Here is a 19,215-nt window from a genome sequence, read left to right as displayed (position 1 = left end):
CTTATATATATTTATATAAGTTACTTATATTTTTTTGTCTTTAGAAAAAACTGACTTTTTGGTTTCCCTTAGCTGTTAATCAAACCCTAAATATTGTATGGATTCATTATCCACATAATGGTACTTTTCAAGTCTTAATTTTGATCTCAAAAGTCTAAAAGTTGGTTTCTATGAACATTTTGAAATTTTAACTTCACCAAAAACGACTTTTAATTCAGAACTTTTAGAAATTATCTTTGGATTGATGCAGTAAAAGATGCAAAAGGAGCTCTGACCAATGATTGAGTGAATCTACTGTAGAGTGCCTGGACATACCTTTCAGTAAGCCATCATTTTGCTTAAAAAATCTATTTTTAATGGGATGAAGTAATATCATACTTTCCTGGGAAACACAACTTTAGATTTTCCTGACCTTCAAATTTAACATACTCGAAATGTATCACCATCACTGTGTAGTGAAAAAGTTTTGAACTGAAGAACTGCAATAAATTAACTTTATAGTGATTTCTAATTTATTGGGAATCACTTGTTTATTTACTCTGATTACAGGATATTTAATATTCTGCTCCTCTTTATAAAGCCATTGTCTTTTCATAATAAGTGTAGATGATGATATGAGGGCGGACCCTGAGCAGATACTTTCTCCACGTCACAGTAGAAGAAACATCTGCTCCGCAGCTGATGGACCTCCGCCCTGCTGACCCCTGTGTGACCCCTGACTCGCTCAGCGTTATGTTAACCTAATTCCAAAAGGAGCCTGAGTTTACACAGTTGGGATATTAGGGACAGGAAATTGCAGAAAGATGTTTGATGTTCCTCAGAACAATTAATTGTATCCCCAGTTCCCCAGTGCCTCAACACTCGTCCATTATCGACCAGGATGAGACCCTGGAGACCTCCAAATGGGTTCTGTTGGACGCCGGTCATTTTTAATACAAAGGCAGCCAGCAGTGTCCTCTGGCACAGCCAGGCCTGTCCCTCACATGAATCAGTTCAGTGCACAGCACTTGTTTGCAGCTTTGAATCCCTTTGGCTTACTTCTAAAAGGACCAAGCTGTTTTAACACAGTTTCAATAACGAGAGAAACAAACACCTTGATTTGAATATGTTTTGTTTACAACCAAGAAGTAGAGCAGCCAGAGACCCAGAGGACTCAGCCAGCTGGTTTGTTACTATAATCGCCCTCTCCAGTCTGATAGCACAGAGCACGGAAAAACAATTGAAGAGCGAGAAGTATCATGGGGAGCCCGATGCCGAGCATTCCTGCCAGACATGCATATGGTCCCAAATAAGACACACTGCAGGGTGGGTACATGAAAGAGTTAAATCATGAAAACGACAAAGCTGGAGGCAAGGTTTAAAAATGTCACGTTACCAGAGGAGGGAACGGTACCCAAAAATTGTACTCAAGTAAAAGTAGCACTACTTCAACATATTTTTATTCAAATAAAAGTAAAGGGTATCCATCCGAGAAATTACTCTAGATAAAAAAAAGTATTTGGGGAAAAAGGCGTCACAAGTACTGAGTAAACTAAAAATTTGATATTTAAAAATTACGTCAACAAACAGACCAATAAATATATATATAAGAACTTGTGGACCAAAGAACACAAAAAAGTAAAAGTAAAAACTACAGTTCAATAAAAATAAATTTTTCTTTAAGTAAATGTAGCAAGTTACTACTCACCTCTGCATACTAGTTAATATTCTAGGTGACCAAGCAGCGGATGCAACAAAGCTCAGTGTGCCCTCTGACTGTCGCCCAATGCCAGTCTTTGTACGGACAAGCAGGTGCACAGAGACTTTCCTTGCCAGCCATGTCCGACAGACAGCCCATTGTGTGGCTGACGCAGAGGAAAGGCCGTTCGCAGGCTTAGTCTCCCACAACATTCCTCTTTTGAACCTTCGGTGGGAAACAAAAGAAAAGCATCTGAATAGGTGGTTGTCCAAACACATCCTCCCCAGTGGCACGTCAAAAAGGGGCCAGCGCCGGTTGCTGTCTTTGTTCGCCGCGAGCTGCAAGTCAGGGTAATCAGGAAAAAGTCTCGGTGGATGTGTCAGAGCTGGCAGCGCTGATAAGAGTGCTGCTGTACAAAGAAACGCTAAGATCTAACAGCCCAAAGCTGCCCGAGTCGGTCTTAGTGGATTTAGATGTACCTTTAATAACTGATCATCTGTCAGATTTTTGTCATCTTTCAATAGAAGAGTATCTGTACACTTTTAAAGACTTTTCCATGTTGCAATCATGCAGTGCATTTCACTGATGATTTATCTGATCTGCAGTTTTATTCAAGACTTAATTCTGATATTTTCTGCCTCTTATAGAAGCGAGAATCCTAAAGTTGCTCCGATGTGTGATAACCTTGCGGGGTTTTATCTTGTAAACTTTGAATATGAGAAAAGTGTGTTTGGGCTGAAGGAGGCATAAGCATATCTCTGCTTTAAAGACAGACTGAATGTTTGTTAAATTCCCACTGAGGGACTTGTGGGGGATCTCGCTTTGAAATGGAGATGGCTGGGTGTTGGCTTGTGGAGATAGCAGCGCATTGTGGGTTACAGCTGGGAAGAAAGAGGCAGATATTTACCGATCTGTGCAGCTGCTCCGTGTATCATTTGTGGCTGCTTTTGATGTCACTCCTTCTGTATTTATGTAAACTAAATGGGACAGTGATGGATGGGATTGGTCGTCGTGGTTTTGTGTGTTTAAACAGGAGATCCTCTGTAACAACTATGACCGCAGTAATGAGACACTACTCTCCCTGCTGTGGCATCCTGCGTAAGTTGTGATGGTGCTAATTTCCCGACCAAGGAAGAGTTTTAACATCTTCATTTTGGCCTTGGCAGCAGCATGTTTCGGCCTGTAGCTGTAGATTTTTTATGCTGGATGACCCAGCAGTTTTATTACCAAACCACTAACTGCAAAGGATTTTGGTCCTAGCTGCCTGTGGATACATTGGTTGACCTGACAGCACATCCTTTAACCTTTCTATTGCACTCATTTTATTCTGTACATTAAGCAGTGACAAAAGTCACCCTCAAATAATCAACGATGCACAGATCAATATGGCAGAATAAGGTCAGCGGTCTAATTGACCATGATGTATAGCCCCATACTGCAAGCTATAATGGCCGATCTAAAGCACCTTATGTGTTTACTCTGACACATTTAGAGATGGATGATGCACAGCTAACCCGGAGGCTTTTTCTCCACACAACTTCAGCATAGACTAGCCGATCCAGAACGTTCATTATGCCGATTTGTTTGCCTGCTTTACCACTTCATAATTCAGTTTATCTGAATTCATTCTCCTTGAGAGCATGACCTGCATGACAGAAGTACTTTAATTTTCTATCATATGAACTAAGAATAGATGAGAGAAAATGTTTTTCTCATCTAGAGTGTGGTGAGGTTCTGTATAACAGCAAAAAAGAAATAATTTTGGATTTTCTTCCACCTTTTCTTATCCTGTTCAACCAATATGATTCAGGGAAAAATATAAAAGAAATTAAAAACACTCAAAGATAATACTTTGTCAAACAACCTTTCAAATAAGAGGTTTTCAAAGATCAAAATAATTAATTTTATGAAGGTATCAGTCAGTGGAAGGGCACAAAAATCATTGGTAACACTTTATTTGATAGGGTGTGCATAAGACTGCCATGACACTCATTCAGTAAATAATGACACTTTTAATGGACTTTTAATGCAAGTTTTAAAGCAGCTTTGCATTAAAAGTGTCATTTATCGAATGACACTTCGTGACAACAGTCATAAACATTCATAAAGACTCTTTTCATGTTCATGGCAGATCTTATGTCATGTTTATGACAGTGTCATGTCAGTCTTATGCACACCCCATCAAATAAAGTGTTCCCAAAAAATCTAGTAAGGTGTAGCACCAAAAGACAAAATCAAGCAAGAGGGATTGGCCAGAAATGTTTGTCCACCAGCATGCGTTCAACCTAACAGGTATCAAGCTTCTTTACTGGCTAACAGGTGGATTGTGTGGTAATTGTTTTCGTTACTTCTGTTTCTAAAATTAGCTCAGATGCTCAGAACACTAGAATATAGACCTCATAGCAAGCCTAATGCTTCATCATCAATTTTATCTACCTGCTTCACTAGTACACCTATCTAGATTCGAAGACATTCTTCAAAAAACTAGTCAAGAACAAAAACACAGCCCTTTCTTACATGTAGGTTCACATGCTGCATGTCCACTACAATTCATACTTTTTTTCATAGATTGGCTGATTCTGCAACTTTTAGTCAGGTGTAACTTGTATATGTGTTTTTTTCCTCTTCATGGCATTAAATATTAATTCATGACAGACATGAATCAAGCATTAAACAAGGGCAGAGCTGAAGGAACAAGTCCACAGTTATACAACACATGGAGTCAAACGTATACATCTGCTTTAAGAATCAATAGGCTGTAGTAAATTTGAAGAACCCCGCGTGACTAAATGCAGCATAAACTGTTATAGAACTGGAAAAAGAAAACACCAGTGAGAATTTTAAACTGGTATTCCAGAACAGGAAAAGTGATCACTGAAATAAACGACAAAAAACGAGTAACAAAGGCTTTTCATTCGAAGCTCCTACTCTTCAGGGGTGCAGAGCATGTCATGTTTCCTGGCTTCTTAAACTGACCTATTTTGGAGGAAGTAGAGTAGACCAACAGGGAAAAAACTTGAGTTCAGCTGAAGTATGGGCCTCAAATTATTTTATTAGCCTTGTTTTTGGGGATTATTGAATGAAAATTACCTTTAAAATTTGCTTTACTTCTGATTATAAACAGTTGCAACCTGTTGCACAAATATCCCTGCTGCAATTTGAAGTATCTTAAAATGTTAAAGACCATCAGCTGAACATTTGTTTCTTGAATTAATTGCTTAATGATGGATTTAGATTTTCAGATATGTTCAGTCAGCAAAAATAAAACTAAATTTACCTAAAACTTATTAAGATCTGGTATATTTTTTTGGGCTGCAACTAACGATTATTTTAGTTATCAATTATTCTGACAACTAATTTTGACTCTTTCTGCAGATTTTTTATTTAACCACGTATGCTTATTTTATACAGTATTGTAAATGCAAATGAACAAATAATTAAGTTATTTAAGAAAACCAATATTTTATTGCTTAAAATGTAATGACATAATTTCTTTAGCGCATCTGATCATTTGTATCTGATCATGCCGTTTTTTTTTGCATCATTCTTCTGATCATTTCTTTGAATTTAGATGCAGTTAGGCTTTGCTTGAGAGCTCGATCTTTTACGAAATGAAAACGAAACTCTTTGGACTTGTTGGAGATTTCCTCTCTGCTGTCTGTGGCTTCTGACATTAAGCTCAGTGACCAGTGGTTGCCACAGGGGAGTGACCTCTGTCACCACCTCCACCAGCCTTGTCCCCTGTGTTTCCCACTCTGTCAGACACTCTCCAGCTGTGCTCAATCAGTCGCATTTTCCTGAGAGCAAAGGCTGTAATTGATTCCTGACACAGCTCCCTGATGTCACTGCCTCACCCGCCCAGCTGACTTCTGTTGTAACCCCGCTGCGCCCAAGAAAGTCAAAGGATGTCAGCGGAGCATGCAACAGGGGGGGATTTTCCAGTACTTGCAGGGTTTTTTTTCTTTTTGCAACTACGTAGATATGACTTCTTCTCCTTTTCCTGCAGGTGTTGGCACCGGGCAGTTTGTCACCGAGACGCTCGCTCTACCGAACCCTGTCGGACGAGAGCGTGTGCAGCAACAGGAAGGCTTCGTCCTACGCCAGCTCTCGCAGCTCCATGCTCGATCAAGCCATGCCCAACGACATCCTGTTCAGCACCACGCCACCTTACCACAGCACACTGCCTCCTCGCATGGTCCACAACCAGGGAGCGTCCAACCTGCGCAGTGAGTGCCAACACACTGCAAAGTGTTCACCTTTTGACTATCTCAACATTCTGTCTCGTTGCAACCACAAACTTCAGAGTATTTACCGGGTTTTATGCGATACAGAAACACTACGCACGGTTTTCTACTCTGTTTTACAAATAAAAAATCAGAATGTGGCGTTCATTTGTACTCTCTACCCCCTGAAGTGTCTTAATTAGTAAATGGAGTCCACCTGTGTGTAATTTCATCTCTGTATAAATCCAGCTGTTCTGTGAAGACCGCAGAGGCTTTGTTGGAAAGCTTTAGTGAACAAACACCATCATGAAGACGTGCATTGCAAAAACACAAAGACTTACCAAGTATTCTGGTCAAGTTTTTAATGAAAACATCTGACGACACTTGAAATAAAACAAAACTAACTTACAAGTAGCTTTTTAGTAAGATATAGGGGCTTTATTTAAGTTAATAGTGCCTTAATAGATGATAAAATACTAGTTCCACTGGCATATTATTTTACTTATAACACCTGATAAATTTATTGTTATGAAAATAACAATCTAGATTTTTTTAAATCAATATTAAGGAATTAAGGAACAAAACCTGCACTTGAAATTGCTCTTAACGTACATCCAAAGCTACGCCAGGGTTTATATTACTCTGTGTTCAGTGAAAGTCCAGATCTAAATCTAATTGAAAATCTGTGATAAGACTTGAGAATTGATGTTCTGAGTTTATTTTCAAAAAAATGCACATACACTGAAAATTGTGGTTGTGACATAATAAACTGTAAGGGATACTTTTACAGGGCTCTGCATGGGAATGACGGTTAAACTCCTAGAGTAACATGAACTGTGCATTAACAAACACCAGAAAGAATCTGTTTTTGATATAAACACAACTCCAAAACGTCTCAGAGAGACAGAAGGCTAGTAACACTTTCTCATCATGTTGCTCCATGATTATCTCTCCCTCCTTCTGGCACCAGATAAGAGCCAGGATATAGTTACTTGCTTGAAGAGCCACTTGTGCCCGACTGATATCATTAGCACAACTGAACACATTTCAGCAACACTCCTCCATATAGCAAACTAATTGGAAATGGGTGGGGCTGCAAGCTACTCGCACGCTCTCTGCCTCTGCGCCTGCTTCAAGCAGACACTTTCCTGACTCTTCAACCCCGAATCCTCTGAATGTAAGGAAGTAAATGACAGGTGTGATGTGTCCCGGTTTTAACATCGCTGACTTGAATGTGCCAGTTTTTCCACCCAGGGTTTTCACAGTTTCTGTCATACATTATGTTTCGTTCGCTCATCATCCCCATCCCTGCCTTCCCTCTCTGTCCCTCCGGTCTCATTTCCATACCGCTCCTCACCTGTCTCTTGCTGCCGCCATTAGGTAGAAAATGGGCTTTGGAAAGATGTTTTTCTCTCCGGCCTGTTCTGGCTGTCAACCTGATGGGTTCCTGATTGTTTTGAAGGATAGTTGAGAATGAAGGCTCTCTCTTTTTTCCCCTCGCAGAGACGGCCCAATTTGGTAAACAGTGAATCACTCAAGCTCCGAGAAGCTTGGTAAATTGAAAAGAGAATGTCACCTCAAGCTCTCCGTCTCTTCGCTGACTCCTTGCTCGAGCTTTTCTAAATGCCTCTCCGGTGAGCGGGAGTGTGCTAGTTGCGTTTTGCGTCTTTCAGGGTTGAGACGCAGATGGAAGGGAGCGGAGATGTTGACTGAAACGTGAAGATATTCTCCGAGACAAGTCATTTATTACCCCTCAAACGGTGCCTCTCTGGTGATTTGCAGAGAAGTTGGTTTAATGTGACTTGAACCTCTCACGCTGATGCAAGACGTTCCTCTTAAGAGTGAGCGTTTCCATTCTTTGAGGATTTTCCAGATGCATCCAGGGGTTACATAAATATCCCTTCTTTTTTTTTTTTTAGCAGCGATAAATAGTTAACATAAGCTCCCAACTTTTCCCCTCCGATGCCCCTCTCTCATTCCCCCCCTGTCGACGCTTAGCCCTGAACTCAGGCCGGGCTCAGACACTCAACACAATACCTGCCTGTCTCTGCAGGTGAGTTTTGGTTCTCTGACGGCTCCTTGGCGGATAGGTCCAAGTTCAGCGACCCGGGCCTCATGCCCCTCCCAGACACTGCCTCGGGCCTGGACTGGTCTCACCTGGTCGATGCAGCACGAGCCTTTGAAGGTAACCAGCTTGGCTAGAGCTGCTGGCACCTTGTCTAAAACCTTCCTCTTCCTCCAGCCCCGACCTCCCTGACCCCCCAGCTGCTTTGCGCAGTGTGTGTTTGTGTGTCTGTAAGCTGCAAGTGCTCGCTCGCTTGCATGCGTTAGATTTTTGTCAGCTGTGTGGTTTTCTTTTTGTCTCTACTACCTTCTCCTAAGTGCTACTGGAGGTCACTTTTGGGAGTCCTGCTTTTTGCACCTTTGCTCCCAGCACTTCTTTGTGGTTCCCATCAAGCACAGTTATCTCTAAAAATGAGCCGTCATGTCACCGCTCAGAGGTGGAACCAATTTCCGCACCATAAAACCAGGAAGTCAGGAAAAACTTTTACACTTTGGTTTCTTTTTACTATGAAGGTTTTACTTTAGCTTTTTGTTCAATAACACCGGCAGGTAGGCAAAAATGCCTTGCATAAATTAAGATCTGCTTAGCTGGATTACAAATTAGAATATAATATTGAACGATATGGCTGAAAACCATATCACGATATGAGTATTTCATATTGGTCAATATTGATGATTATTGATTAGTTTTTTGTTTCAAATATCTGAAATACAGTCAATCTGGTGGTGTGACCATTCATGTTCGGAACGCTCTTAGTTGTATTTATTCATATTGATCATGTGTCTATCCCGACATATTGTTACTGATTTATTGTCCACCCCTAAAATAACACGTCGACTTTTTTCAATAATGAAACATACATATCTATTACTTACCCATAGCAGGAAATATGTTTCATGTGTTTCACTTCTGTTGATGATTATGGCTTACATCTAATAAAAACCCATAAATAAGTTTCCCAGACAATTAAAGTTTAGCATTAGACCAATTAAAAGTGATGAATGTAATGTTATGGTCATGTGACGGCCTACACAATTATCTAGAACGCTAACAGATGGTCATTAATAAGTTCACATTGACCATAAAATTCCTCAAAATGGAATTAAGAAAACTAATTTTCTTAATGAAAAAACTGCAATTTCAAAAGAAGCATTTTTTTCCAGTTATGGTTTTTGTGGTAGAATGGAGTAGTTTTGTTTTTTTTTTTTTTTACTCTAACGAAATTAGTTTATTTCACAAGTTATGGGATGAACAATGGCTGTCGTGGCTGGTGGAAAAGACGAAGTGGTAGGAGGAGGATGATGGTGTGGCATGTTTTACTGACTTATCGAGTCAACAAACTTAATCATGAAGGCTTTTAATTGTGTTTCTTATGTAAAGGAAACACTGCGATTATAAAATTGTGTTTTTTTTGGCAGTAACCGCACATTTGTAATGGAACCTCCACTACTGACCTCCTTCAGAAATAAGGTCAGGAACAAAAAACGTCATTGGTAAATAAAGTAGTTTTTCAGTTCTTTATTTAAAAATATTGATGGAAGGTTGAGTATAAAAAAAACTGTGATAAATTACTTGGCCTAATTTGAAAAATCGGCACTCTGCTCAGTTGTCCAGTTCTCTTTTCAGATCCAATTTGTTTTCTCGAGTCCAAAATCAGCACAGAAGTCTACCGCAACATTTTAGAGCGCCTCATCTTTTTATTTGCCAACAAGTTTTACAGGGACACTAATTTACCAGCAGGAATCGGTAGAGTACTTGCCTGAACAAAAAGCTATACAGCTTAGGAGTATTAACAAAAAGATGAGAAATACCAGATCTAGCAGTTCAGATGAGCTGAAAGCTACCAGTGTTTCCTTAACAGCTAAACAGAACCACAGGCTGATCACCTCCATGCCACTCTGCACTAACGCAGATATTTAGGCAGGTAATTTCTTTTTGGTTTCCGTTAGCTGTTATAATCATAAAAACCACCAGTAATAAATGCTTGAATTATATTTCTCTGTCTGTAACTGATCCAGTTTCAATAAGTTTTTCCACATCATGTGCAGCATCATCTGTTTATATATTTTATTATGCTTAATTTAAGCTCTACTGTCATGTCAGTGCATTTCATCTTCCACTAGCATACCATAAGATTTTTTTTTCTCTGTTTGAACTCTGTCTGACCCTGACCCGTGAGCATACAGCATAGCTTGTGTTCACTCATTTGTCAGTGCGGCGTTTCGCCTTTGGTTCGTTTCCGGCTTCAAAGCATAAAGTCCATCACTTACTGAGGGAGAGGGGGGTTCAGCGGAGATGATGAAGAGCTTGACTGACAGCAGTAAGGCTGTTGTCACGCCAGTCAATGCAAGCTGGAGCATCATTCTTGGACATTTAAGCAGCTATGCTATGAGAGCAAGGAGACAATGAGGTCAATAAAGATGAAAGACACTCATAATAAATGTTCTGTTGTTTCAAGGTGAAGAAAACTGTTCACAGCTGAGAAGTAAAAACTGTCCTGTGAAAATTTGATGAAATACCACATTTTCAAGCAGATATAACTGGGTTCCAAACCTCCTATGTCCTGTGCACTCCCCTCCTGGTGCATTTTTATTTCACTGTCATCTGTTATTAACATTAATATTATCTAATACCAGGATATTATAAGCCTGGCAGGCCACCAGGCTTTACATGTGCCCCCACCAGTCTAAGCATTGCCTATTTATTTAAGTCTTTTTAAAATGTCTGCATTTTTTAAGTCTTTTCATGTGTTAATCTTCCAATCTTACACATACTGTAATTATCAAGTGATATTTTCAAATTTCCTGTCAACTTTAAACATTTTTTAACTCATAAACACGACGGGTCGCTTGATGAATGACTGCTCTAGTAATAATATTAATTAGGGTTGTAAATAGCTTTCCTGCAAAGAAAAAAAACTATTTCAAACTGTCACTGAGGACAGCATGAATATGCAGTGTAGCTGTATTATCAATATTGACCCACTAAAATACTGAAATTGTCCAAAAGTTGCCAAATTACAGTGAGATTTGCAAAAATCTGCAAATACATAGTATGTTTAAATATTATTTTAATGTAATTTTTTGCCTCTTAGCCATTCAGACTTTGTCCATTACAAAATTGATGTCAGGCCATGACTGAATGTGTGCAAAATACTTTGAAAATTGCTTTAGCCAACCTTCCCACAATATTCTGGGATTCTATAATCTCAGAATTATTTTTCTTATTAGGGACTAAAATTAAATCCAAAAGTATTTTACTCTAATGGAGCTGTAAATTATAAACTAGCTAGGAGTAAAGCTTTATTTTGCATGTGTCTTAAAGAGAATGCAATATGCAAAACTCACATTTTGCACATTTTTATACTTCCATACCTGTCACCTAGCAAACCCCGGTGAGGCCTATCCCGTTACCTAGCAGCCGAATCTGAGTTCCAGGACATTTGGTCAGCTGGTTTTACCGCTGTGTGTGCTGTACAATGGCAGCTGGAAAAGACAAGTGTTTTGTTGTTGATCCACCATCCAGAAACTACTTGCTGCATTCTTGTTGGTTGTGCAGGAGGATCTACTTCTGCTTTTCAAAGATGTATGACTGTATATGGGCATCTGTCTGCAGCCATTTTCACGTGTGAGTGTAAACATTGAGTTTGGGGATGTGGCCAGCAGCAGCTAATTTGGATTTAAAGTGACAAGTCGCACTAAAACACCTCATCGTGAAACAGTTAGAACTGAGCAGACTAGAATTTCATTATCTAAGAATGATTTAATGCAAAAAATGTGATAAACATGTTTTATATAGCATATACACCTAACTTCCCCTGTTCGAGGAGGTATAATAAATCACCTTTAGTTATGTTTAAAAATACTTTAACTCTGCTTCCTTTGCTGTGTTCAGCTAGATAATGCTGCTGAACACAGCTGCAGACAATCAATCGATTTTATGTCTTAAACCTTAAGAAATAAAACTCCAATTGGTGGATTTAGAGATTTTGTCTAATCTGAGGAGCATTGCATGTATTCAGCTAGATCTCCAAAGGACCCCTCTTAGATTTTTGCCTGGTTCAGGCTTTGCGCTTTATTCAAACTGAATATTAATGACAAAAATGGAGCCGTTACAATCAAGTTTTTTGCTGTGTGCTTGGAGATGCTGCAGGCCTGAAACCCTAATAAAATAAATTTTGGTAAATCATTTCCAAATATTTTGATATCCCCCACAAATAAGCAGGATCACTTACAGTTACAGCATCTTTCCTGTCCACAGTGATGTGGTTTCTTTTTCAATCTAATCAGAATGCTCACTAAATCTGGACATCGCCTCATCGCTAAAAGACAGGCGGCATCTCTGCTGTCTGGGAAGACTTTAATCTTTCTGATGCAGCCATGGAATCTGAGGAAGGAAATCATTCATATGGAAATTAGGGCCTGGTTTGTCTTTGCTGCCTCATGTGAGAGAAACCAACTCTGTCCTCATCCAACTTCTGTGTTAAAGTGGATTATCTTTCAGTTGGGGGATGAATTAATGAAAATGCTTACTTCTGGTATGAATATGCAGATTTCCCCATCTTTAGTCTTAAACCAAGGGCTGGAGAAGGACTGGTTTGTAGAGAAAACAGCATTAAGCCTTAAAACTGAGAAATCCCAGAGCGCGCTGTGCCAAGTTCGGGTTTTCCATGTGGCTTTGGCAAAGCTTAAAGGCCTGATATGGTGAAACAAGCATGACTAGTGTCTTACAGTTTCACAGTGGGAGCCAAACAGCTGTCAGAGGAAACTCCAGGGTGGAAACCACTGAAGCAGAACCCAAGGAGATTGACTAGAAACACTGGAATTATCTGGATGTAGATTTTAGTAAAGTGGCTTGAAACAATGCTTAAATAAGCTCCATTCATTGAAACCATGAATGACTCACCCATCCTGTTAGGAACGTATGCATTCAGTTCAAGTTGTTCTGCTTTGGCTGCATGTTGATTCAGGTTTCCTGCTGTGATGTCAAAGCCGGATTATCTGACCGGTTCTGGTCACCTGTTCTGTTTCCAGACCAGCGCGTGGCGTCTTTCTGCACCATGACAGACATGCAGCGGGTGGAGGCGCTGCAGATCTCCAGAGAGCTGACCAGACGGGTGGTGGAGGCAGAGGGAGCAGCGCTGGGAGCAGAGTAGGCATCATTCACAGCACAACAAGCGCACAAACACGCAAACACAACTCCTGGAAGAAGCAAAGAGGGATTTTTGGCTGAAAACACTTAACAGCTGCGAGTTAGCAGTGTGTGCCTTTCAGAGAAAAGAAAGAGAACTAGAGTAAAACCTAGAGCATTTTGTAAGGAGTTTTGTCATTTAGCACGTTTATCTACTGTTGCATCATCTGCATCTCACCATATTTCCAAACCAAATACAATCTTGAAGGCCTGATATGGTGAAATAAGTGTTCCATTATTTATTTTCTTTTTCGGATGTCTTTAAGCTGCTTATTTGCAATAGTTAGTTTCCCAAGAAGTATTTACAAAAGAATAAAGAAAATCTAGTGAGGGCAAGGCACCCAAGCATGCAGCTAAAAGTTGGTGAAGAGCGACAATTATACCAAACTCCAGCAGTAATGCATTACTTAATGGCCACCCAAGTAGAAAGTTGTGACTGCAGATTCTCCCAGCTCCAGTGTGAGCTCATAACACCAAGATTTATATGGATGATTGGTCCAGTTTGGAGGAGGAAGTCAGCAGCTGCGAGACCTAAAACACCAGTGAGCGTACTCAGGAATTTAAAGGCACTCTATGGCAAGCCCAGTCGGCATGTAATTCACCAGAGTGGTGAATGAAAGTCTGTCCACAATTTTTTTTTCTTGCGTTGTTTTGCCTTAAAATGTCACTTCCATTAACTGCTACACATGCGGTATATGTTTCAAGAATTTCTTTTTTTTTTCTTTTTGGGGCTCAGACGCTGAGAAAATACACTTAGTGTAAAAAAAAACCAAAAACTTACTATCGGGGCTCATTAAAAGTAAAATCGTGCTTGAGCAATAGTTCGTCATTGGTAAAAACATTACTCTTCAAACAGCTTTTGCAGATGTACTGACTGACAGTCTGGTAGTTTCGTAGTTCAAAGCTCGTGTTTTTATAATACTGTGGCAAAAAGTGAGTCGAACTGAGAAACTTATTTAACTGACACAAAGTTCACCCACTTTTTCTGCTCAGCTGGATATTTGAGGAAAGTGGGGGTTTACTCTCTATGTAACAAACCCTATATGTCAACATCCATATATATGCTAATGGTGGTTATGATTATTAGAGGTGAGCTCCTGAAGGTTCTTCTATGCTACGAAAAAAGTGTTTTAAAATGATTTATTAGCTTTTATATCATTAGAAAGATTATGTGATTATGTATATTATTTAAAGATTTTTTGTTTTTCTGACTAAAATACAATATTTGCACTTTAAATTAGTTAAAAATGAAAGAAAAATGCGTCTCTTAACAGTGTGTTTTTGTTTGTTTGTTTAAACCAACAGCAGCTCCCCGTCCACACTAACTGGAAAAGTCAACCAGCTGGAGGTCATCCTCAGGCAGCTGCAGCAGGACCTCAGAAAGGTGAGTTATGTTCCTGTTCTTAAGCTCTGGCACCTCTGTGCTTTTCTTTATTTTTATTTTTTTTAACACCAGCAGCTAGTGCATGTCTGTGCCACTCAGGCCGACATGGAGTAATGGGTGCCCTGAGGTCTGCGTAATACATATACTCATCCACTTAATTTGATATCCTGTTTCCGTTCCTTATTGTGTCCCAGCCCAGTGTTTCCCCACTTCCAGTAGAGTGCTGAGGAAATACACTTCTACCAGAGCGGAGGAAAAAGCTGCTTAGCTGCTTTAATGCTTCTCATTTACGCCGCATCGACGAAAGACGGATGTGCTTTTAATAGCGGGGCTTTTATCAGCTCCTTTGTGTGTGTTAGCCTAATTTGCCTCTTGTTCTGGATGTGTGTGTGTGTGTGTGTGTGTGTTTTCAGGAGAAGGAGGACAAGGCCATGCTGCAGGAGGAGGTGCAGCACCTGAGACAGGACAACATGCGGCTGCAGGAGGAGAGCCAGACGGCAGCGGCTCAGCTCAGGAAGTTTACAGAGTGGTTCTTTCACACCATCGACAAGAAACCCTGAGCGGCGCAGAGAGGAAAAACACAGAGGAAAGACGGAGCAAAAGAAGGCCTTCATCCCTCCTGGGCACCCACTCAACTCCCATGTAAGATTCCCAGATAAATCCACAACGAAAACAACATTAAAACGACGACGAGTATTAAAAGCCCCACACTTAGGATGTTGTGCTGCACTGTGAGAGAGACTGAAAACCCAGATCTGGACTGTAGTTTGGGGGAACTCCTCTCTGCTCCTCTTTTTAAAGTTACCGGTCTCTCTTGGGGAACCTCGTGGTGTTTTGCTCCAGAGAGGACTAGAGAAAAGTAATTCCAGGGGAAAGGAGCTCCGCTGAGTCCTGGGATCTTCTTACAGAAGTGGAATGTAAAGCTCATTTACTGTAGTCAACATTTAATCTACCTACGTAAATCACGTCAGTCTACTGTACTGTATACTCAGCTGTACTGTACGGGTGAATCTCAATACATTGCTACGTTGTGAAAGCTAATTTATTCACGCAACTCATATGAATAAATTTAAACACACAGGGTGATGTATTTCAAGCATAATTTTAAATTTTGATGTTTATGGGTTACAGGAAATGAAAAACAAAGTTACGGTACTTTCTTAAATTACTGGCTAACAAATTTGCACAAAACTGTCAATATCGTGCTAATGTCAAAAAAACATGATTTTCCAATTGCTGTGTTTCTATAAAGTAGAAAAATATAGTTAAAATCGAATGTGAATAAGTTTGTGCACATGATAAGTCATTAAAAATCATGCAGCACCATCCTCCTCCTACCACTTCCTGTTGTCTTCTTTGTATTTTCTGCCAGTGGTAACACCCAGTTGTTGATCACATGCAAAAAAAATATTTTTCCAAATATACTAATTTGAATACAGCCAAAAAACCACCTCAACTTTTTATGGCATGTTTCCATCAAGTACATTTATTTTCATAACTCCAGTTTGCGCAGTTACATGGAAACACAGCTATAGACTGTGGAAACTTCATGTGGATTGGTTTCTGTGATGTTACAAAATGTTCCTTTCACTCAACTTTCCATTAGTATGCTTTTACACAGCAGCCTATAAGGGGCTTTGTTTTATACTTCCCTCAGTTGTCTCTGTTGATGGTGCAACTCTTTCTACCACACTTTTTCCTTCCACTCAACTTTCCGCTTGTATTTTTGTTTACGTCTCTCTTTGAACTGCCAGCTCTTTTGGCAAAAGCCTTTACACAACTTGCAAGGGAAGTCAATATCTGTCAATATGTTAAAAAAAATATTGGTTTTCTATTATTTTCTCGGAAACTGTGAAGTCAAAATGATCAAGATTAATAGAAATATGAGCTTGAAAAGATCACTCTGTGTGGTAGATTTATCCAATACGAGTTTCACTTTTCATAATTGAATTACTGAACTACTTTTCTTTTTTTTTTTCTAATGTACTGAGAGGCACCTGTATCAATCTGCGCACACTGTCACTCAGCTGTTTCTGCTGCGTCGGCCCTCACGGACGTTGGGGGAGCAGAGGGTTTGAGGCGAGAGTCGGAGGGGACAGGAATGTACCAGACGAAATAAAGTGATACTGTCCGCCTGCACCAGGAGGAATCCACATATGGTGGGCTTGAAATGTTCAGTGTGTCGACGGGTGGGAGGGGATGAATGTAGCTCAACCGAGACCTTTTATTTTCTCTGAAACTCTCGTTCCCAAAGCTACAGAAGTTCTGAACGTTTGACGTGTTTGTTTTCAGTCAACTTTCCTGTTTTTTCATTTGTTTTCTTTCTTTCTTTCTTTCTCCTCTGTGTTGTAACGTAGGTTCACAAGGCAGTAATTTTGATGTTCGAAGGTGCTTTCTCCCTCAGCACATATTTGTCAGTAGTTTCCATTCACCGTCACAATGTCCTAGCAATAACAAAGTGGTAGTTACGAAACTGTGTTTTTTGTTTTATTTAGTTTTTTTTGGGGATTTTCTTTTCTAAAGGAAGTTAGCACAAGTGTGGATAGTTTCTTTCGAGAAGCAGATGTTTTTTTGACATGTATTTATAAAGCTGGAAGAGACTGTGCCTAAAACTGGTTGTAAATGGATTTTTTCTTTGTTTTTCTCTGTCAGCTCTCTTTTATAAACACATGCCTTGTCTGTGGCTCACTGAGATAAAATCATTTGAGTGTGAGAGTGTGTGTGAGTGCAGCAGTATGAGTTCTTATGCAGTGGTTTCTAGAGTATCAGAGCGGACGCCAGTGAACCACACTTACAATGCCAAATGTGTTTATTTCTGTACATAACTGCCACAGAAGTGTCTTGTATTTAACACTATTATTTAAGCTTATTTAACCTAAAGTTGTTTATTTTATGAAGCTTCTTTATTTGTTTTTCGTTTTTTTTCTGCACTAAGGAGAGATAAAGCTCTGTGTATGTTGTAAAGTGTGTTGCTTTGCAGGGCAAAAATACAACAACAAAACAAATCAAACCAACAACCACAAAACAAATTAATAAGTATATATTTAACTGTATAAATAATTTTGGAAATTCCAACATTTGGATGCTGCTAGATGAACAGATCGCTGGTTTGTATGCTTTTAAAAAAAAAATGTCTCTCCTCGTTACCAGTCTCCTCCCTGGTGTGGGATGTCGGACGCATTTGATTGTTTGTTTTCCTGTTTTTGTTTTTTTTTTTTTTATTATTATTATTTTGTTTTTAATAAATGTAGTTGTAAAAATCAGACCTTTTTGCCATGTGCAGTGTCTTTTTTTCTAATCTAAGTTAAGCAATGTTGCATAAGAAAGATCTGAAGGACCTCACGGATAAACGGGTTTAGACGATGGATGGAAACGTTGATTATTATTTAGACTTTCACATGAAAAAGTTTAAAGGAATTCTGATCAATCGTGGCTTAAAACGGATCTGTAGGTCGTCTCTGCTCATTGAAAGGCAGTTTCATCAAATCGCATGTGCCTCGAGGAAGTTTAATCAGCTGAAAGTGTTCATATACATCAGATAGTTTAGTGCACAGCTTTGAGTTTTCAATAGGTCCGCAGTTAAATTTTGTGAATTTAGAGGCCCTGACTGCAATTATTGAGTTCATGGTTTTGCCTCACAGAAGGGAAATTCATGCAGGAAAGCTTAAGACGCTGATGCATGTACAAAGAGCTAATTTTATTTTTTGCACAGGAACTTTTCTTTTTTCTTGTTCCTGATGTGTGGAACAAAGATCGTTTTCTGTCAGACTTTCCTCATCCCCTGTTTAGTAAACAGCAGGTGTGCTGCTAAGTCTTTCCAGTTGAAACATGAAACCATAATGTGTTTGGGACTTGATTCCCTCCGAGTTGATGGGCTTTAAATAAATGACAGATGTTGCTTTCACCGTTTGCAGCGGCTTGCTAAATAATTAATCATAAGCCTTTCTAGATGTGGAGAGAAAAACAATTAAATTTGTTTGCTACTTCCTGCATAAAACCTGCTCAGCTGCTGAAGTGCGACTCAATCTATTAAAGTTTCTCAGGTTTGCAGCTGCACTATGTCATAGGTCAGGGGTGGTCAGGGGTGTCCAAACCTTTTATCACGTCAGAAGAACAACTGGGCCAAAACCTTTAACTCTTCTAAAAAGCTAACACCACAAAAAATAAACTAAGTACGCAGTATTTTAATTTTGTTTGAAGAAAAGTGAAGCGTAGCTCAAAACCTGAGAAGGAGTTTTGCATCCTTGCCTCATTAAAATAAAGGCATCCAGTTTGCACATTCTTTGGGACTCATTTGGAAATAAATTACTGAACAAATGAGTATTTTCAGCACAAGAACAGGGTTTGGTTCACTCTTTCTCAGGAAACATTTGCTGTATTGAGTCGAGCCTGGTAAATTACTTAAATGCATATTTGGATGCATTAAAGTCTGCATTAGAGTAAAAGTCACTGGATAAATGTGGTCAGATTTTTCTATAAAATTAAAGAAAATGCAAAAAGTCTGGTTATGAAATGCTTAATATTTCATGTTGTGCCTCTTTTTTTCCATATATTTTAATAAACATCAATTAATTACCATCTCTGTTAACCATCTTTGTTGGGGGATCAGATTTGTCTCATTGAATTGAACTGGGGGCCAAAGAGAATCGGGACAGAGGCCACAAATGGCCCCTGG

The 19,215-nt window shown here is 39.5% G+C and overlaps 1 protein-coding gene across 7 annotated transcripts in view; it reads left to right on the top strand.

Moving 5' to 3' along the window:
• The window catches only part of LOC103477253 (signal-induced proliferation-associated 1-like protein 2), a 112,433-nt gene extending 97,190 nt beyond the window's left edge, over positions 1–15,243 (top strand). For 5 of the 7 annotated variants that reach the window (XM_008430231.2, XM_008430234.2, XM_008430230.2 and 2 more), the window contains 5 exons: positions 5,685–5,904; positions 7,955–8,086; positions 13,000–13,117; positions 14,462–14,540; positions 14,954–15,243. In XM_008430231.2, coding sequence (XP_008428453.1) covers positions 5,685–5,904; positions 7,955–8,086; positions 13,000–13,117; positions 14,462–14,540; positions 14,954–15,100 — 696 coding nt within the window. In that variant the 3' untranslated portion in view covers positions 15,101–15,243. The remainder of the gene's footprint in view (positions 1–5,684; positions 5,905–7,954; positions 8,087–12,999; positions 13,118–14,461; positions 14,541–14,953) is intronic. The other 2 variants (XM_008430233.2, XM_017308860.1) reach the window with 2 other exon arrangements.
• Positions 15,244–19,215: the final 3,972 nt, after the last annotated feature.

Source organism: Poecilia reticulata, linkage group LG15, assembly GCF_000633615.1.
Source record: "Poecilia reticulata strain Guanapo linkage group LG15, Guppy_female_1.0+MT, whole genome shotgun sequence".
Taxonomy (NCBI): Eukaryota; Metazoa; Chordata; class Actinopteri; order Cyprinodontiformes; family Poeciliidae; genus Poecilia; species Poecilia reticulata.
The sequence above is the reverse complement of the archived record's forward strand: the minus strand, read 5'-3'. Positions and strand labels throughout refer to the sequence as shown.